Source organism: Chiloscyllium plagiosum, unplaced genomic scaffold (genome assembly GCF_037043375.1).
Source record: "Chiloscyllium plagiosum isolate Xiang-an unplaced genomic scaffold, Cpla_swu_hap1 HiC_scaffold_22, whole genome shotgun sequence".
Taxonomy (NCBI): Eukaryota; Metazoa; Chordata; class Chondrichthyes; order Orectolobiformes; family Hemiscylliidae; genus Chiloscyllium; species Chiloscyllium plagiosum.
The window spans coordinates 24491228-24512324 of record NW_028270160.1 but is presented as its reverse complement, the minus strand read 5'-3'; the positions used below and the strand labels follow the sequence as shown (position 1 = coordinate 24512324).

The 21097-nt window shown below is 41.3% G+C and overlaps 1 protein-coding gene across 14 annotated transcripts in view; it reads right to left on the bottom strand.

The window, feature by feature from the left end:
- Positions 1-21097, bottom strand: part of ablim1b (actin binding LIM protein 1b) — a 422940-nt gene that overhangs the window by 78589 nt on the left and 323254 nt on the right. For all 14 annotated transcript variants that reach the window (XM_087998851.1, XM_087998859.1, XM_087998857.1 and 11 more), the window contains exon 7: positions 5765-5852. In XM_087998851.1, the coding sequence (XP_087854977.1) occupies positions 5765-5852 (88 nt within the window). The remainder of the gene's footprint in view (positions 1-5764; positions 5853-21097) is intronic.

Genomic DNA, 21097 nt, shown 5'->3' with positions numbered 1-21097 from the left:
ATTGATCTCTTTCCTCACTATTTCCCCGGGTCCCACCCACTCGCACTTTACTAGTTTAAATTTTCCTGAGCAGCTCCAGCAAATCTCCCTGCCAGCATATTACTCCCCTTCCAATTCAGGTGCAATCCGTCCTTCTTGTACAAGTTTCTTCTACCCCAGAAGAGATTCCAACAATCCAAAAATTGTTCTCCCTTGCACCAGCTCCTCAGTCACACATTCATCTGCTCAATCCTTTTATTTCTACCCTCAGTCACTCGTAGCACTGGGAGTAATCCAGATATTACTACTCCTGAGGACCTCCTTTTTAAATTCTTGCCTAACTTTCTCCATTCTCCCTTCAGAATCTCATCCTTTTCCCTTCCTATGTCATTAGTTTTACGGACATTTTGGATTTATTGTTACGTAATTAGAAAAGATTAATTAATAGACTTGCTGTAAATGTGTTGGTTAACATCATAAGATAGATTTTCGAAGTTTTAATGTCATATAATTCATTCAGAAATTACGTTTAATGAAAGGAAATTATGAAAATTTGAGAAGATAAGGTGGTTTGCAAAAATGCACTAAAAGATTTGAAGTTAGACAGACAATAGCTAGTATTTAAAGAAACACTACACAGTCTACAACAAACATCTATTCTTCTGAGACAGAAATACCCAAAGAAAAATGTAAATCAACAGTGGCTAAAGAAATAAATTAAATATTGCATTCGAACCAAAGAAGTGGCTCATAAAGATGCCAGAAGAAGTGGTCAGCTGGAGGATTGGGAGCAATTTAGAACCCAATAAGGAGGATTAAGAAATTGTATTAGACAGGAATATCAACTATCATGGAACATAAAGGCCGATTACAAATTGCTTCTTTAGTTATGTGAGAAGGAAAAGATTAGGTAGGAGAAATGTGAACCTATTACAGCTGGGTACAGGAGAATTTATAGTGAACGGGAAATTGATGAAGAAACTAAACAATTATGTTGCATTTGCATTCAGAGTAGAAGCCATAAAAAATCTCTCTAAACTACAAGATGACCTACAGAGGTCACAACTACAGAGTTTGTGAAACTGTTGCACTAAAATTAACTGGTATTAGTAAACCCACAATACTTGAAAAGTGAACTAGACAAGGTTGAGGAATCCTCTGAGCCTGATGAATTTCATCCCACAGTGTGAAAGGAAATACTAAAGAGATAATGAATTTATTGGTGGTTATCTTTCATAATTCTGTAGATTCTAGTAAGATTCCTGTTGAGTGCAAGATCGCGATATAAATATCACTATTTAAAAAGGGAGGAAGAGGGAAAGTAAAGAACTACAGAACTATTGTGTGTCAATAGTAGTGACATGTTAGAATCTCTTATAAAGGATGTGATCATTGAGGAAAGAATGGTAAAACTGGGTAGAATCAACATTGAGTTCTGACAGGGAAATCATGTTTGACAACACTGTTGGAGCTCTTTGAGGATATTAGCTGCAGTGTTGATTAAGAAGAGCTAGTGTATGTGATGCACTTGGATTTTCAGAAGGTTTTTCTTAAGATCCTACATAGGGGGTTAGCAAATAAAATTAGGGCACATGAGATTGAGGTTAATACGCTAGTTTGAATAAGATTAGTTAACAGACAGAAAGTCAAGAGTTGTAATAAATATATCATTCTCAGGATGTAGGCTGTAATTAGTGTGGTACCACAAGGGTCAGTGCTCAGTCCACAAATATTACAATTCATATGTATCATTTTGATGAGGGGACCATTGAAAATGTTTTCACATTTGCTGAAGACTCCAAATTGGATGGAAATACAATTGATGAGGAAGGTGCAAATGGGGATTCAAGAGTACTTGGTTAAGTGAATGGGCTAGAACGTAACAGATGAAATTTAATGTAAAAATGTATGAAATTATTCACTTCTATTGAAAAAAACTGAAAAGCAGAATTTTTCTTTAATGATGAGGGGTTGGGAAGTGCTCTTGTCCAAAGGTACATGGATGTTTCTTGTTCACCAGGTTGGCAAAGAGGTGCAGCAAGCGATTAGGAAGACAAATGGTATATTGGTCTCCATCTCAATGAGGTTTCAGTACAGAAGTAAAGATGTCCTTTACAGAAGTAAAAATGAGCCTTGGTGAAGACTCACTTGGAGCATTGTGAACATCTTTAATCCCCATATGAAAGGAGGTTTATACTTGTAAGAGGGTCTGCAAGAGAGGCTGATCAGAAAGAATCATAGAAAAGTTACACTGCAGTGAGAGACCATTCAACCCATCATGTCTGAATGAACAGAATAGAACAGTCCTTCTTAATCACACTTATTAGCGCTACATCCGTAGCCTTGCAAGTTACTGTGGTTCAGGTGCTAGAATGTATTGCTTTAAATGAGCTCAGAGTTTCCACCTTGATGTTGATCAAACCAAACCCCCTTAAAATATATTAAGAAGATAGCCTGGACTGCAACTATTTCTTATTTTTAAAGGCAAGTATAAGATGTTGCATTCTGGATGCAATTCATTTTGTCAAACTATCAGGGCTGAAGCAAAACACAATTCCTTTACTATAGTTAAAATACAAACAAAAGAAAGAGAAATTGGAATAACTTAACTCTATTAGAAAGTTTAACAGAATAATAGATTAATTAATTACTAAACAGCAACTGCTCCAATATAGTAACATCCCATAAACACAGCCTTGGCAAAGGCAATTTCAGTGAAATAGATTGTCTCACATGCAATTCTCCAGTCCAGGAGGAATGAATATCAAGAGAAAACTCAGACAGAGAGAGAGAGTGAGAGAGAGAGAGAGAAAGAGAAAGGGAGTGCGAGAGAGACACAAGTGTTTTGCTGTAGCAGAGAGTGATGTATATCAGCTTCCACATCTGGCTTTGAGACCCCAGCAACTACGAAAAGCTAAAACTAAAACCCTAGTTCTGTGGGAGCTTGACCCCACCCATTCATGCTGCTTCTATTATCCAACTTAGAAAAAGGCCCAAGGCCTCACAAGTTATTTACTTTATTGGCCTGGAATAGATCGCTCAGCATCTGTCACAACCACTTCTCATAAAAAAAAAGGACAAAATGCCAGAGTATCATCACAACCTCAACCACCAAATTGGGCAGTGACACCCATCACCCTGAGATTGAAAATATGATTGGATTACCTACAGTGTACAAACAGGCCCTTTGGCTCAACAAGTCCACACCGACCCTACAAAGAATAACCCACCCAGACCCATTTATTTACTAATGCACCTAACAGTATGGACAATTTAGCATGGCCAACTCACCTGACCTGGACATCTTTGGATTGTGAGAGGAAACCGGAGCACCCGGAGGAAACCCACATAAACGCGGGGAGAATATGCAAACTCCACACAGACAGTCGCCCTAGGCGGGCATCGAATCTGGGTCCCTGGTGTTGTGAGGCTGCAGTGCCAACCACTGAGACACCATGCTGCCCCATTAGGAAAGATATTTTCTAATGTTCCCTCTCTCTGTAATCTTTCTACTAATCACCTAAATCTATGTAAATCTATATATTGAGCTTTGACAAAGGGTCAGTTAGACTCAAAACGTCAGGTCTTTTCTCTCCTTACAGATGCTGCCAGACTTGCTGAGATTTTCCAGCATTTTCTCTTTTTTGGTAGGGGACCTAAATCCATGTCCCCAGGTAACTGATCTCCCTGTTAGGGAAAATCCATGGCTACTATCCAAACCTTTCATTATTTTGTATACCTCAAATAAAATATCCCTCAGCTTCCAAAGTAGAAATTGTTGGAAAAGCTCAGCAGGTCCGCCAGCATCTGTAGAGAGAAATCAGAGTTAACCTTTTGGGTCATGTGACCCTTCCTCAGTTCTAATACAATTCTAGCATTGCAGCCTTGTTTTCATTTGTTGCATTTTGTCCAATGAAGGAAAGCGTTTCATGTGTCATGTTTACTACCTTATCTATTTGCTATTTCACCGATGTATAGACATGCACCACAACGGCTTTAAATTTTCTCTGTTGCTCACAATATTTTCCCATTTTATTGTATAACCCCTTTTTTTTGTTTGCTCTCCCTAAATACAAAACATTGAAGTTGTCTGGGTAGTATTCTATTTATCACTTTTACACATTCTCATCCAAGCCACTGATATCATGCGACAGTGAACATCCACCCTCTTCACTACCAATTTTTGTGTTATTTGAAAATCCCCCAAATATGACTCCCACACTTAAGAGGAAATCATTAACATGTGCCATAAATAGCAAGGGATCCAACATCAAATCTTGTGTAACACCAAATGAAAGAGATTCCATTTGCAAAATCAACATCGGCCATTATGCTTTTGTCCTGTCACTGAGCCAATTTTGAATTCAACTCGCCACGTTCCCCTGTATCCCATGGGCTTTAATTTTTCTGACCCATAAGATTGTGCAAAATACTTCACTAAAATCCATGTACACCTACTCCTTGTTATTTGCAGATTCACTGCCATCGACCCTAGATCCCTTTTTTCTCTCCCATTGCCGCATCCAGTTTGATCAGATGGTCCTTTATGGTAGATAGGAAATTTATACTGTAGACATCTGAGTTTTTTGTTATCCATGGGAGGATTGTGCCTTCAACCCCACAGATAATGAGGATTTATTGCAGGCAATATCGACTTCACTACCCTCATTAATCTTCCTTGTTACTTCCTCAAGAAAATCAATGAAATTAATAAGACAAGAACCTTCTTTAATAAACCCATGCTAACTATCCCTCATAAATCTGTGTCTTTTGAAGTAACAGTTAATCCTATATCTCATTACTGATTCTACTAATTGATACATTTCTAGCAACTACCCCCCGTCACTTAATGTGGCATTGAGAGATGATCAGCAATGATCTAATTGAATGGTGGCACAGAATTGATGGTTTTTTGTTTCATTCACAGGATGAGGGTGTCACTGGCTAGACCAGGATTTATTACCCATCTTCAATTGCCCAGAGTGCTATTAAAATTCGACCACAATGCTGTGGGCCTGGAATCCACATGTAGGCCAGACCAGGTAAGAACGGAAGTTTCCTTCTACAAAGGACATTAGTGAACCAGATGGGTTTTCCAACAATTGTTGTCATTAGACTCTTAATAAAGATTTTCAGTGAATTCAAATTTCACCATCCACCATGGTAACATTCGAACCTGGATCCCTAGAACATTAGTTGAGTCTTTGGACTAATAGTCCAGTAACACTTACACAAGCCCATCGCCTGCCTTGCTGAATGGATCTCGTCTTACTGCTATGTTCCTTTCTCATAGATAAATGAGAAATGTGGAGTAATATCTATTTTCCTTGTTATCCAACCCCCGCATCAATTAGCCTGTGATTATGCATATGAAAAGTTCTCACATCTGAAAAGTTGGCTAATCCTGGGCAGAACCTCCATTCAAATACATCTAGAGTTGAAGATTTGAAAATCTCCGCTTTCTTGTGAACTGCTATTAAAGGTACTGATCCTGCTTGCGGTAAGTTAATGCCATAAAACAATGTTACATTTTAGGAAGCCTGGATGTGAAGCAAAACAAGAATAGCATTGAAACAGAAAGGGTAGTGAAGTCTGCTAAGGTACAGTCTCAGGGTGGCGCAAAGTGAGCCTTAATTTGCAACTGATCATGACATATTTGGTTTGCAAGTGTTCAGTGTTGACACTGGGTGACCGAAGCAGGTTAGTATTTAAACTCCCAGCAATGCTATTTCTTATCTTGATTGGACCAAACATACTTACATTTTTGAAAAGAGTAACATCTTACCTTGCAGGTACATTTCTTCCCCTTCTGTAAACATCTGGTTGCATTTGCTGCATCGTGCACAACTCGGATGATAATGTTTGTCACCTGCCTAGAACCAAAAAAATGCTTGTCAACAATCACGTTTGAGAAACAGCAAATGATAAGGCATACAACTGTACTGGACAAAACAAGGTTCCATACTTGGAAATGTTATAGTGTGAAATCTCGCATTTTGATTCAAATGAACTAGCTATCCAAGGATGAATGAATTTGCTTCTCCTAGATTTTACCACCATTCTGTAACTGAAACCATATTGCAAATAGCAAGCAGCCAGTGATGCAATACTCTGACTGTTCCACTAATTTGGAGAATTCAAACAGGCAGCATACTTGCAACTAAAAAAAGCATACTTGCAACTACAATCTCTTGGAATTCTTCCAAGTCTCAGCTTCATGTAAATATGAATGACAATATGCTTACAACTGAATTCTCAGTGTGACTCCTGACAGGGCTTGTTGCCCGAGAAATCGTGAGATGACGAGTAATTTTCAGACATAAGCCAAGCTGCAATCAGCCACAGTAACAAATGAAATATCTTTTTGATTGTTTAGTGCAGACATAATGAGCAATACAGGACATGCCAGATGATTTGAGGATGTAGATTAAACCAAAACAATTTTCAGGGGCAAGATGGTACATGTAGAACTAAATAGGAGTTTAATGAGTATCATTTTAAAAGTTAACAAATACTGAAGCTTTTTGATCCAGAATGTAAATATGGTTCTAATAACAAGTCAATGACCTGAAACACTAGATGAGATTTTTCCAGCCCTATGCAGGCTTGAAGGTGGGGCTCTAGGAAAACAGGGAGGTCAAAAAGCAGGATGGTACCCTTAGGCATTCCCACTTTGGGGGATCATTCTCAGGAGTTGGCTGAGAATTGAGCCTGCCTAGTACACAGAGATGGGCAGCCCTCTGACTGGGAGTCCATACCCTGTACTTAGTAAATCAGTGATCCTAGAAGTGGACAATTACATTATATGGAGAATTGCTCAGCTGGTGTCACTGGTGCCAAGGGTACTTTCAGAATCCTCCTATATGAATGCAGCATTGGTATCCTGAAGTGCTTGGGAAAATCTAGTCCATTAAATATTCACATCTCTCATTCTCTCCCCACAGATGTGTCAGACCTACTGTGGGTTTCAGGTATTTTCCATTTTTATTTCAACATCTTAGTATTTGGCCCTTGAGAATACATACCTTGATGGTGGCACTGTGTTATCTATACTGGGCAGGTTCCTGGTTCAATCTTTGGTCTGTGTTAAGTTGCCTTATCCCAACTAATAATTGAGCTACTGCATTGGATATTATTGTCTTGGCTGGAGAAGAAAGTTAAGCCAGGCTCCTTGCTGTTGCTCTCTATCCAATAATGTCTGCTCATGCTTACTCATGTGTGCTTGCCTGGTTGGTTCAGGACTGTATTTGGCTGCAATGTTTTTGCAAATACCCACTGTCCATGAAGATGGAGTTCTGTGCAGAGCCACAGAATCAGAGTACTGTACCTTCAGTTGAAGAGAGAGACACCTGACAATGAAAGAAATTGCCTGCTCTGTTGAGTGAAGCTCTGCCAGATGTACTGGAGTAAGCAACGTGGCACCGAGCCAAAGCAAACCCCGATGGATAAATTGGATGAAGAGATGTGGCAGTGAAGCAATCATGTCATGAGCTACAGATATTTGCTAACTGCAAACTGAGCAGGTCTTCAGGGAGGGAAGAGAGACGTATCAAGCAGCTGCTGTCTTTTCACTCCCATTCCACCTGTGTTTAAATTTCTGGCCTTGTCTGGGGTGGGGAAGGGGTTATTAACAACAATGCAACAGCAATTGAAATACTTTCAGAAACAACAGAAACACATTTACCAAAGTATTAGTAGTAAATTACTATTTTTACACTCTTTCAACCCATGAATATATCTTACATTTTTGACTATAGAAGCACTTGCAGTCATGAGTTGATTTTTAGCACAATACGATAGATTCAGTCACTGCCTCAAAAGACTGAAGGTGCTTTCTTTGTACTGCCTTCAAATTATTGGTCCCATCTAATGCACCTACTGTTGGTAATAATAGAGTTGACTTATGTTTTTTTCCACAGTTCTCTCTATCACATACTGACAAAGGTCTGTCTACATTTTACAAATATCTTTCCTTAACCCCCACAGTTTTCCTCTCTTTCTCATTCCTTAAAATCTACTTTATTAGCTAAGGTTTTGATCATCTGACCCATGTTTCCTCCTTTGGAACAGTGTCTATTCACATTATTTACCTGAGACAGATACGTCATTCTCCTGCATTCAAGACAGGTTGTTGAAAGGACTTGCAGAATGGATACAATAGAAACCTGACTGAAAATTAACTACAAGATACAAAGGATTGTGTTACAGTACAGCGAGGGATTGAAATGTGTCAAAACCATGAAAGCGAGCTTCAACAGGCCCATCAATGCCCTGTTAACCTCAGGTTGTAATATATTTAGGAAACACCAGTTTCTTGTTTCCTTCATTACAACAGCAATGACACTTTAACAGAACTTAAGAGTCGTAGAGTCATAGAGATGTACAGCATGGAAACAGACCCTTCAGTCCAACTTGTCCATGCCAACAGATATCCCAACCCAATCTAGTTCCACCTGCCAGCACCCGGCCCATATCCCTCCAAATCCTTCCTATTCATATATCCATCCAGATGCCTTTTAAATGTTGTAATTGTATGAGTTTTCTCTGGCAGCACGTTCCACACATGCACCACCCACTGCGTGAAACAGTTGCCCCTTAAGTCGCTTTTATATATTTCTCCTCTCACCCTAAACCTATGCCCTATAGTTCTGAACTTCCCTATCCCAAGGAAAAAACCTTGTCTAATTACACTATCCATGCCCCTCATGATTTTATAAACCTCTATAAGGTCACCCCTCAGCCTCCGATGCTCCAGGGAAAGCAGCCCCAGCCTGTTCAGCCTCTCTATAGCTCAAATCCTCCAACTCTGGCAAAATCCTTGTAAATCTTTTCTGAACACTTTTAAGTTTCACAACATTCTTCTGATAGGAAGGAGACCAGAATTGCATGCAATATTCCAAAAGTGGCCGAACTAACGTCTTGTACAGCCGCAACATGACCTCGCAGCAACACTCCCTAAGATCATACCACTAAGTGTGCAACTCCTGCTCAAATTTGCTTTCCCAAAATGCAGCACACCGCATTTATCTAAATTAAACTCCATCTGCCACTCCTCAGCCCATTGGTGGATCTGATCAAGACCCTGTTGTAATCTGAGGTAACCTTCTTCGCTGTCCACTACACCTCCAATTTTGGTGTCATCTGCAAACTTACTAATTGTATCTTGTTGGCTGTGGGAGTTGAGGGAGTGTTTACGTGTTACTAAGAATTATATCTGCAATAAATGCTGTTGGTTGGCAGTCCTATCAGATCGAATTGATCGGTTGGGGTGACAGTTAGAGGCAATGGGGAATTTACAAGAGAAAGGGGGTGTGATGGAAGGCAGTTCTCGGAAGGAAAAAAATCGCAGATACAGTGACAGAGATGGGTTAACTCTAGGAAAGGTAAAAGGGGTAGGCAGGAGTCTTCTGTGGCTATCCCCATCTCAAATAAGTATGCTGTTTTGGAAAATGTAGGGGTGATGGATTCTCAGTGGGATGGTACCATGAACAGCCGAGTTTCTGGTAATGAGACTGGCTCTAATGCAATAAAAGGTACGTCGAGTTCCAAGAGATCGATTATGTTAGGGGACTCTAGTCTGAGGCACAGACAGACATTTCTGTGGCCAGCAGCAAAAAGTTAGAATGGTGTGTTGATTCCCTGGTGCCAGGATCAAGGACATCTCAGACAAGATACAGAATGTTCTCAAGGGGGAAGAGGGGACAGCAGGTCGTCATTATACACATTGGAACTAACGAAGGGAAAAGGATGAGATTCTGAAGGGAGAATATAGAGAGTTAGGCAGAAATTTAAAAAGGAGGTCCTGGAGAGTAGTAATATCTGGATTACTCCCAGTGCTACGAGCTAGTGAAGGTAAAAATAGGAGGATAGAGCAGATGAATACATGGCTGAGAAGCTGATGTATGGGACAAGAATTCACATTTTTGGATCATTGGAATTTATTCTGGGGTAGAAGTGACCTGTAAAGAAGGATGGATTGCACCTGAATTGGAAGAGGACTAATATACTGGCAGGGAGATTTGCTCGAGCTGCTCAGGAGGATTTAAACTAGTAAAGTGGGGGTGGGTGGGACCCAGGGAAATAGTGAGGAAAGAGATGGATCTGAGACTGCTACAGTTGAGAAAAGAAGTGAGTCAAACAGTCAGGGCAGACAGGGACAAGGCAGAGAACAAGGTAGGAATGATAAATTAAACTGCATTTATTTCAATGCAAGAGGCCTAACAGGTAAGGCAGATGAACTCAGGACATGATTAGGAACATGGGACTGGGATATCATAGCAATTTCAGAAACATGGCTCAGGGATGGACAGAACTGGCAGCTTAATGTTCCACGATACAAATGCTACAGGAAGGATAGAAAGGGAGGCATAGAAAGAGAAGAGGGGAGTGGCATTTTTGATAAGCGATAGCATTACAGCTGTGCTGAGGGAGTATATTCCCAGAAATATATTTGGGAATGTTATTTGGGTAGAACTGAAAAATAAGAAAGGGATGATCACCTTATTGGGATTGTATTATAGACCCCCTAATAGTCAGAGGGAAATTGAGAAACAAACTTGTAGGGAGATCTCAGTTATCTATAAGAATAATAGGATAGTTATGGTAGGGAATTTTAACTTTCCAAACATTGACTGGGACTGCCATAGTGTTAAGGGTTTAGATGGAGAGGAATTTGTTAAGACTGTACAAGAACATTTTCTGATTCAATATGTGGATGTACCTATTAGAGAAGGTGCAAAACTTGACTTACTTCTAGGAAATAAGAGAGGGCAGGTGACTGAGATGTCAGTGAGGGAGTGCTTTGGGGCCAGTGACCATAATTCTATTAGTTTTAAAATAGTGATGGAAAAAGATAGACCAGATCTAAAAGTTGAAGTTCTAAATTGGAGAAAGGCCGTTTTTGATGATATGAGGTAAGAACTTTCAAATGCTGATTGTTCGCAGGTATAGGGATGGCTGGAAAATGGGAAGCCTACAGAAATGAGATAATGAGAGTATTGAGACAGTATCTTCCTATTACAGTGAAAGGAAAGGCTGGTAGATGTAGGGAATGCCGGATGACTAAAGAAATTGAGGATTTGGTTAAGAAAAGAAAAAGGAAGCATATGTCAGGTTTAGACAGGATAGATCAAGTGAACACTTAGAAGAGTTTAAAGGCAGTAGAAGTATATTTAAGAGGGAAATCAGGAGGGCAAAAAGGGGACGTGAGATAGCTTAGGCAAATAGAGTTAAGGAGAACTTAATTAGCTAAGAATAGCTTGGAATGTCATAAGGTTATGAAACATGTTATCAGAATGTGTATTTGTTCTGTCTTTCACTCTGCCCAATATACATGAAGATATTGTGCAATGAGAGCACACAGAATCTTGTATCCTGAACTGACAACACAAGGGAACACTTAGTAAACTGTAATAGGATCACAAAGTCAACATGGATTTCTGAAGGGGAAATTACATATGGTGAATCTGTTAGAGTTTTCTGAAGTTGTATTTTGCACAGTTCATTCAGGGGACCCTATTGGATGTTCAATGAGGTTCCCAGAAGATCTTATAAACATATCATTGGGATTCATGGGATTAGAGGTAAATATATTAACACGGATTATGAATTGGTTACTAGACAGAAATCAGGGGATGGGAATAAGTAGGTCATTTTCAAGCTGCCAGAATGTAACTAATGAAGGTCCCACAGGGGTCAGTCCTTAGGCTTCAGCTATTTACAACAAATCCATTTCTCTGTCTAGAACTCAGGGTTACAATCTCAGATTAAGGCGCAGATGATTTAAGACAATGATGAAGAAACGTTCATAACAGTAAATTGACATTTTTTATAATCATTTAGGATTAAATGGGATATACATCTCAGAAATGGCCATTCAGCCCAACCAGTCCATACTAGTGGTTACATGCCAGTAGAGCCATGCCCCAAAACTTCCCTTATCTAAATCCTCCAAAGATTCTCTTCTCCCTCATATGCTTTATCAATTTCACGTCCAATTTCCACCCTGCTCTCACCTTCACCTGGTCCATCTCTGACTCCTCCCTTCCCGTCCTCAACATCTCTGTTTCTGGGTATAGGCTGGCTACTTATATACACAGCAAATGCACCAACATTCTCCCGTAACTCCTCTCACTTTCTTCAGGTCAAAGGTGTGGCCATAGCTAATATGCATTCAGTCAAGACCCTTATGAATATTTTTATGTTTCAATGAGATTACATCTCATTGTATAAACACTAGGCAATATAAGCCTGATGTACCTACATGGGCCCCACTTATGTTTATCTCTTTATGGGATGCAAATGCTTTTCTTTCCAATCCTCCCACTTTCCAACTTTTCTTTCCAATCCTCCCACTTTCTCCAAACAAAAGGAGTAGCCATGGGCACCCGCATGGGCCCCAGCTATGCCTGCCTCTTCGTAGGGTATGTGGAACAATCCATCTTCTGCAACTACACTGGCCCCACCCCCCATCTTTTCCTTCGCTACATAGATGACTGTATCGGCGCTACCTCGTGCTCCCACAAGGAGGTTGAACAGTTCATCCACGACACTAACACCTTCCACCCCGACCTCAAATTCACCTGGACAGTCTCGGACTCCTCCCTCCCCTTCCTAGACCTTTCTGTTTCTATCTCAGGCGACCGAATCAACACGGACATCTACTACAAACCAACCGACTCCCACAGCTACCTGGACTACACCTCCTCCCATCCTGCCCCCTGTAAAAACGCCATCCCATTCTCCCAATTCCTTCGTCTCCGCCGCATCTGCTCCCAGGAGGACCAGTTCAAAATACGTACAACACAGATGGCCTCCTTCTTCAAGGACCGCAATTTCCCCCCCGACGTGGTCGACGGTGCCCTCCACCGCATCTCCTCCACTTCCCGCTCCTCCGCCCTTGAGCCCCGCCCCTCCAACCGCCACCAGGACAGAACCCCATTGGTCCTCACCTACCACCCCACCAATCTCCATGTACAGCGCATCATCCGCCGTCACTTCCGCCACCTCCAAACAGACCCCAGCACCAAGGATATATTTCCCTCCCCTCCCCTATCAGCTTTCCGTAGAGACCACTCCCTCCGCGACTCCCTTGTCAGATCCACACCCCCCACCGACCCAACCTCCACTCCCGGCACCTTCCCTTGCAACCGCAGGAGGTGCAACACTTGCGCCTACACCTCCCCCCTCACTTCTCTCCAAGGTCCCAAAGGAAACTTCCATATCCGCCACAGATTCACCTGCACCTCCACCCACATCATCTACTGCATCCGCTGCAGCCGGTGTGGCCTCCTCTATATTGGGGAGACAGGCCGCCTACTTGCGGAGCGATTCAGAGAGCACCTCTGGGCCACCCGGACGAACCAACCCAACCACCCTGTAGCACAGCATTTCAACTCCCCCTCCCACTCCACCGAGGATATGCAGGTCATTGGACTCATCCACCGCCAAACCACAACAACGCGACGGTCGGAGGAGGAGCGTCTTATCTTCCGACTGGGAACCCGCCAACCGCAGGGGATGAACTTGGACTTCACCAGTTTCTTCATCCCCCCTCCCCCCACCTTGTCTCAGCCGAATCCCTCCAGCCCGGCACCTCCTTCCTGACCTGCAGTCTTCTTCTTGACCTCTCCGCCTCCATCCTACTCCGACCTATCACCCTCACCTTGACCTCTTTCCACCTATCACATTTCCAACGCCCCTCCTCCAAGTCCCTCCTCCCTACCTTTTATCTTCTCCTGCTGAACACTCTCTGCTCATTCCTGAAGAAGGACCTGTGCCCGAAACGTCGAATCTCCTGTTCCCTGGATGCTGCCTGACCTGCTGTGCTGTTCCAGCAATAAAGTTTCAACTTTGATCTCCAGCATCTGCAGACCTCACTTTCTCCTCGATGCATGGGATATCCCTTATTCAAATTTTATTCAAGTCCCTCTCCACAACACTTTCTCTGTACATCAATAACATCATCAGTGCTGCTTCCCCCTCTCCTTCTGAATTGGAAAGACTTATCAATTTCGCTTTCCACCCTATTCTCACTTTCACCTGGGCCATATCTGACTCCTCCCTTCTCATCAACAACATTTCCATTTCTGATTCTGGTGAGAGGCTAGCCACAGATATACACTATAAACTCACCAACTTACACAATTATTTATATATCCATCCTCACATCTTGCTTCCTGTAAGGATTCTATCCCATTTTCCCAATTTCTCCATCCCTCATACATTTGTCTAGCTTCCTCTAAATCCATTGATAATATTTCACTTTGACTACGCCTTGTAGGGGTAAGTTCCATATTCTCACCATTTTTTGGGTGGAGAAGTTTCTTCTGAATTCCGTATTGGATATCTTAGTGACTATCTTATATTGATAACATCTGGTTATGCCTTTCCTCACAAGAGGAAACTCTCTGCATCTGCTTATCTGAATACTTCATTATTTTAAAGAAGTCTATTAGTCACCCCTTGTCTTCTTTCTGCAAGAGAAAGGAGAACGAGTCTGTCAATCCTTTACTGAAAGCAGTGTAAGTCTTGGATCATTCTTCTAAATCTCCCTTTTTTGAAGACTAAATATTTTTAAGGTATGGCCTGGTCAAGGTTTGTTTCATCTTTAGGATTAACCTCCCTATGCTTCAATTCTGGCTTTCTCGGAATAAAACCTGATGCTTAGTTTGTTTCCTTTTTAGACAGTCCTGTTAGCCAGATGCTGAAGGAATCCAGGGATGTAAGAAACATGCGGGTAGCTAGAATTGATCTTATTGAATGTTGGAGAGGTTGGAAGGGTTAAATAGCCTGGCCCTGCTCCTTTTTTTAATGTTCTAATGTTCGTATGATGACGAAAGCATCACACTTTCACGACAACCCTTGGGCCATGACTACCCACAAATCAATTTTACGTTACCCATTTCTCAAAGCACAGCATTTTTGTGTTGAGAAATGTGCAGCAGACGGTGGACTCATAGCATCAGGTGCTAAAAATTAAACAGGCACAAAAGTTCAGAGCACTGAACTGCAGTTGCAGTCTGTCATTAGTAAACCATCAGATCGCAATACCTTTCAGTATGAATCAGCAAAACAACTTTCTGAAATTTTACCTCTGGATGTGGTAAAACTTCCACTAAAGTCCATTATGAAAGAGATGTTTGAAATGAAGGCCTTTCCTGCATTACGAATACCATCATTACTAATCAAGTTCAAACATATAATTAAATGATAAATGCTTTAAAATACTTGATACAGAAGCAAAATGCCTAAGCCACCTCGAAGGTGGTTGCTTTGGAAACAGTTCAGCGGATTGCATCACTTGTATTCTTCAAACTTAGAAAATGTAATAACACTATTAAGGCGTTAGCTCTCATTAAAGCAAAGTTTGCTGGCATCAGGCGTGGCTGTGCTTGTTCACACACTTAACAATGTATCATATTCTCAGAGCTGTGAGAAACCTTCCTGCAGCTTTTTCTCCTCGCTGCATTTGATGCTGGCCACTTTAATCCACAGCAATCAGCACCAAAGAGGAATTTCCATTCAGTATGCTCAAAAATATTCACTTAATGTCTTCACTGCGCTTAGACAAGGAAGCACAAAAAGATAACATGTGAAATCTTTAGTCAGTTTATCCTTCTAAATCAGCCACATCACAATGTGGATACACAATCAAACCATCGAAGACCCTTTCCACGAAGTGATGGAAATGCACATTACCCTTGACAGCTCTTAGTCTAGACAGATGCATTAGAGGAGCTTGATTGAGCAGCTTGTAAAACACACTGCTCCGTCTGGTAGATAGAGACTACCATCGACAGGCTTTTGTTTTACTACACATGCCAACTAATTACAGGCACCTAATGAGATTCAGTCAACAATAAATCTTGCAAGCTTACAGTTAACATTTAACTGATTCAAGCTCAGATAACCCACCTTTGCCCTACTTGCCTTTGCTGTGAATGAACACTGCTGCTCTCCCATTGACAATCTCGATAAACTACTTCAGGACTAACCAGTCACATGACTGAGGACAAGGGAGTCTTGAAGCTTGTTCGTTCACAATTCCTAGCATTGTCAGTTCTATTCACACTGTATATTGCAGGTGTTGCCCTTACTATGTGAGTGGCTTTAATCCAATTGTGGAAACAATTATATTCCACAGAATCATAGATCTGTCATGTCCCTGAAATATAGAATCCAAGCAGCTGCCTGGTAGGTTGACTTTTTGTCAGCTTAAAATAAACATTGAAGTGAAGAGTAACCAATGTGTAAATATGCTTATAAAAGCCATTTTACTTTTCATTGTTGTAACTTATCAATTCACTCACAATGAATATCTACAGAATGAATTGGATTCACATACTATCTGCTTCACATTCATTTTGTACTTCTGAAGTATTCATAAGCATGGTCATTGGGAGAGATAATGGAGGGTAACTTCAGCAATGGAACATCCATTTCCAACCAGTAGTTTTGGCTATGATCACAATAAAACCTAAATCTAAATCTAACTCAAATCTTCTTCAATGGGACGTTCTGTCCATTTTCAGTCGGATGGCAAGATGAGGCAAGTTTTGCCCAGTACTTCTCAATGAGATACAGCCTGGAAGGCTGGTTAACTAGGTGTTGTTAATCACACAGGCATATATGATCCGTACAGTCTCAAGATGGGATATGGTGGAATGACATAACAGTATAAACACTATAGGGTCTAAAATTGGACAAAACAAACATTGATAAAGATTAGAATGACACATTTTATTTATTCTATCCTTGGTGAGTCAAAGCACTTTGCCTGGGCTTTGTACTTTCTTCTGAGTCATTCATACTTGCTTTAGGTCAGATGGCTGTCATAACAGGAAGTTCCCCAATGATCCACAGAAGGATTAGATGGTGTTCAAGAGAGAAAGAGTGAGGGATGGAGAAGAGAACAAGATAGAGGTCTTTGGTAGTTGAAGGATCAGAGGGAGAGCAGGCAGCTACTGAGCACTCTTCCCATTTATAACAGTTAGCTAATGCCCACTTTGATCCAACCACCTTCCAGCACATAGTTCCAATGCACATTGCAAAAAATCATGAGAAAGGTAAAAGACTAATATGTTAGGTTCCACCCAGGTTGATGGGAAAAAGGAAATTAGGTAGGTTATGGATATATTACTGCACATTTTTCTCTCGTGTTTCCATTTCAGCCTCACCCAATTTGGGACAGAACTACTAGTTTCCCCTCCTCTGTAATTAAGGATGCCCTCAACCACATCTCCTCCACCTCCCACACCTACCCTCAATCTCCTTCCCAAGACAATAATAATAGAGTCCTCTTAGTTCTCACTTACCACCCCACCAACTTCCGAATCCAACACATCAACCTTTGACATTTCCACCTACTATCAGACTCCATCACCAAAAAGATACTTTTTCCCCACCCCTGTCTGACCGCAGAGACCGGTCACTCTGTGACTGTCTCGCCAACTCTACACTCCCCACCAACCTCACACCACACCCGGTACCTTTCCCTGCAACCACAAGAGGTGCAACACCTGCCCCTACACCTCCCCTCTCATATCTGTGCAAGGCCCCAACAATCCTTTCAGATCAAGCAGAGTTTTGTCTGCACGTCATCCTGCGATATTAAAGGATTAATTTGCTTTGCTGATCTGCAGGAAATTAGATGTTCTGAGGCTAGGGTGGGATGTCTCTGCCTTACAGGTAAATTGTAAGGAATTTACATTCCCATCCCCCGCCATTCAGAGCCATTTACCTGGTCGTTACCTCGTTATTGAAGTAAAAGAATTACATTATCACCCCCTATTCAGAAATCAATAAGAACATTGCAATTAAAATTCTGACTATTCCCTGCAGTTAAAAAATGATTCACAACAGATTTGACCATTAAGGGATGACTTACTGTCCATTGTTTCTGGAGATGATCAGGTCACTGAATTGTGTCTTGAGTGGCATGTGACTGTGAGGGATTGGCTGGGGGTTGTCTTGTGGACGTTATTGACTGTGATGTAAAGATTTTGTACAAAGGAAGGACTGTTTCCTTTGTTCAGAGAGATCTTTGACAGAGCTCCGCAAGCCCTGAAAAGTGTGTTAAAGGGTTCCTCCAGAAAGCTTGCACTCTGCTGTGCTTAATAACATTTTGGTTGTTCACAGAAGTTGGCGTGTTGCAGCTGCATCAAGTGTGTAAGAATCTCAAGAAAAAAATAACCTAACAATCCAACCTGATCTATTGTATCCATTGCTCCCGCTGTGTTCTCCTCTTTATCGGGAGACCAAACACAAACTCGGGGACCAGTTCCTGGACCTTCTGCGCTCTGCATGCACTAACCAATATGACCTTCCAGTTGCCATCCATTTTAATTCCCCTTCCCACTCCCCTGGCAATGTTCATCCTTGGCCTCCTCCACTGTCAGAGTGAGGCCAAACAGAAACTGGAGGAACAGCTTGTATTTCGCCTGGGAAGCTTACCACCCACTGGCCTTAATGTTGACTTCACCAGCTTCAACATCCTTCCTCCCTCAGCCTTATCCCATATCTAGCCCTGCCCCTCCTTCTCGCCTCCCTGACTTGACCTTACCTGTCCATCTCTCTACTCATCTATCCACTCCACCCTTCCCACTGACCAATCACAAGAACCCCCTACCTGCATCCACCTATCACCATCCCACCTACTCTTTCCCCAGCCCCACTTCCCTCCCCCTATTTACTTCTGGCCTCCCCTTCCCCAGTACTGATGAAGGTTTTCGGCCCGAAATGTTGACTTTCCTTCTCCTTGGATGCTGTCTGACCTGCTGTGCTCTTCCAGCTTCATACCTATTGAAGCTAATTTCTTTAGTTTAGATGTTCTCATCATTGTTGATAAAAGGAACAAGAACAACAATTTCTACTAGTAGTCAAATAATTATGTTTATATCTATTAAATACTTAAACATAGAACCATTTTATGGAGGGTCGACATGAGATATTTCCAAAGAAATTTCATTTAATTCACTTTTAAAAGATGTGAAAGCAACATAGTGACAATAATATATTGTGCAAATTGGGCATTCATCTCATAATGTGCAATGCCCATGAACGATACAATAACGATACTCATGAACGGAAATAAAATTAGGAGGTTAAAAATCACATAACACCAGGTTAAAATCCAACAGATTTACTTGGAAGCATTACCGTTCGGAGTGCTGCTCCTCAATCACATGATGAAGGTGATACCACCCCCTGAGAAAAAGACCAGGAAATGACATCACCACAGGAAATGGCATCACCAACCCAAAGAAACCCAAACATATAAATAGAAATCAGGAATTATCAGCAGTGCTTCGCCCGGAGGCCCACTGAAGATGTTACCTAGTAGGGTGATGAAACGTCTGGAAATGAACCTTCTAGCTCAGCAAGCAACCCCCCACTTCCAGAACCTCAACCTGAACTACAAATCTTCTCAAAACTTGCTATCACCCTCTGCCTTTTTGAGAAAATCTTTTGAGGCTGCAGTGCAAGAAGCAAAAAAACTAAAACAATTTTCTTTGAAAATCCTCCCAAAGAGTTCTCCTCAATGAGTTCTGAATGAATTGTTTCCACAGAGGTCCCTTTGATAACTGACTATGGGTTTTGCCAGCACACTGACTGAAGGCCATTTTGAACTTTTCATACCTTATTCTTTTTTTCCCTCAACAGTAATTATTGGCAAAAATATTATATTGCTAAATGAATCTCTGTAGAGAAAGTTCAGAAAAGGTGAGGACGGAAGGTTGGATCAACAGTAGGAAAACAGAGTATGGGAGTAAAATTGCAGGGAACATAGAAACTAACTGTAAAAGCTCCTATAAATATATGAAGAGAAACATATTAGTAAAGACAAATGCTGATTCCCTAACAATAAGAAGCCAGGGAAATTATAATAGAGGACAAAGGAATGGCAAAATAATTGAATGCATACTTTGGTTCTGTCTTCAGAAAATAGAACACAAATAACCTCCCAGAAACGTTGGGGAACTAAGGGTCTAGTGAGAGGGTAGAATTGAAGGAATATTAGGAGGAATATAGTGCTAGGAAAATTAATGGACTTAAAGGCTGATCACTATAGCCTGATAATCTACATTCCACAATATTCAAGGAAGTGCCCTGGGAATATTGCACACATTGGTAATCATCTTCCAAAACTATTTTGAATATGGAACTGTTCCCACAGATTGGAAGGTACCAAATTTAATCTTACCATTTAAATAAAAAGGAAGAGAAAACAGAACTACAGAGCAGTTAGCCCACCATATGTAGTTAGGAAAATACAAGAGTCTAGTATGAAGGATATAATAACAGAAAACACTTGTATTGCCTAACTGGGATTGGACAAAGCCTGCATTGGTTTATCAAAGGCATGTTTAGCGAACATAATGGAGTTTTGAGAGGATGTGACTAGTAGAATAGACAAAGGAGAACCAGTGGACGTGATACATTTGGATTTTAGGAAGTTGTTTGATGAGATCCGTTTAAGAAGTTAGTGGACAAATTTAAAGGACACAAGCTTGGGGTAATATGGATTGATATTTGGTTAACAGGCAGGAAACAGAGGGTGGAAATAAATAGGTCTTTTCTCGGTGGTGGGCAGTAACTAGTGGGATACTGCAATGACTGGAATGAGGGAACCATAAGCAACATTTCCAAGCTTGCTGACAACACAAGACTTGGCATGATTTGTACATTTTGAGGAGGATACAATGGAGTTTCAAGGTAATTTGGACCAGTTGAATGAGTGGGCAAACACATGGCAGATGGGATATAACATGGCTAAATGTGAAGTACTTACACATCAATGTGAGAAATTGAAGGCCAGAGTACTTTTGAAATGGTGATACATTGGGAAATATGGATGTACAAAGAGATCTGGATGTCATTGTACACTCATCAATAGATGTTGCCAGACAGGTGCAGCAAGCAATTAGAAAGACAAATGGTATATTGACCTTCACTGCAAGAGGTCTTCAGTTCCGAAGTAGGGACATATTAACAGCAGTTATACAGGACATTGGTGAGACCACACCTGGAGTATCGGGTGCAGTTTTGGTCTCCCTACATCAGGGAGGGTTTACTTGCCATAGAGGCTCAAGAGGTTGATACCGGGGATGGCAGGGCT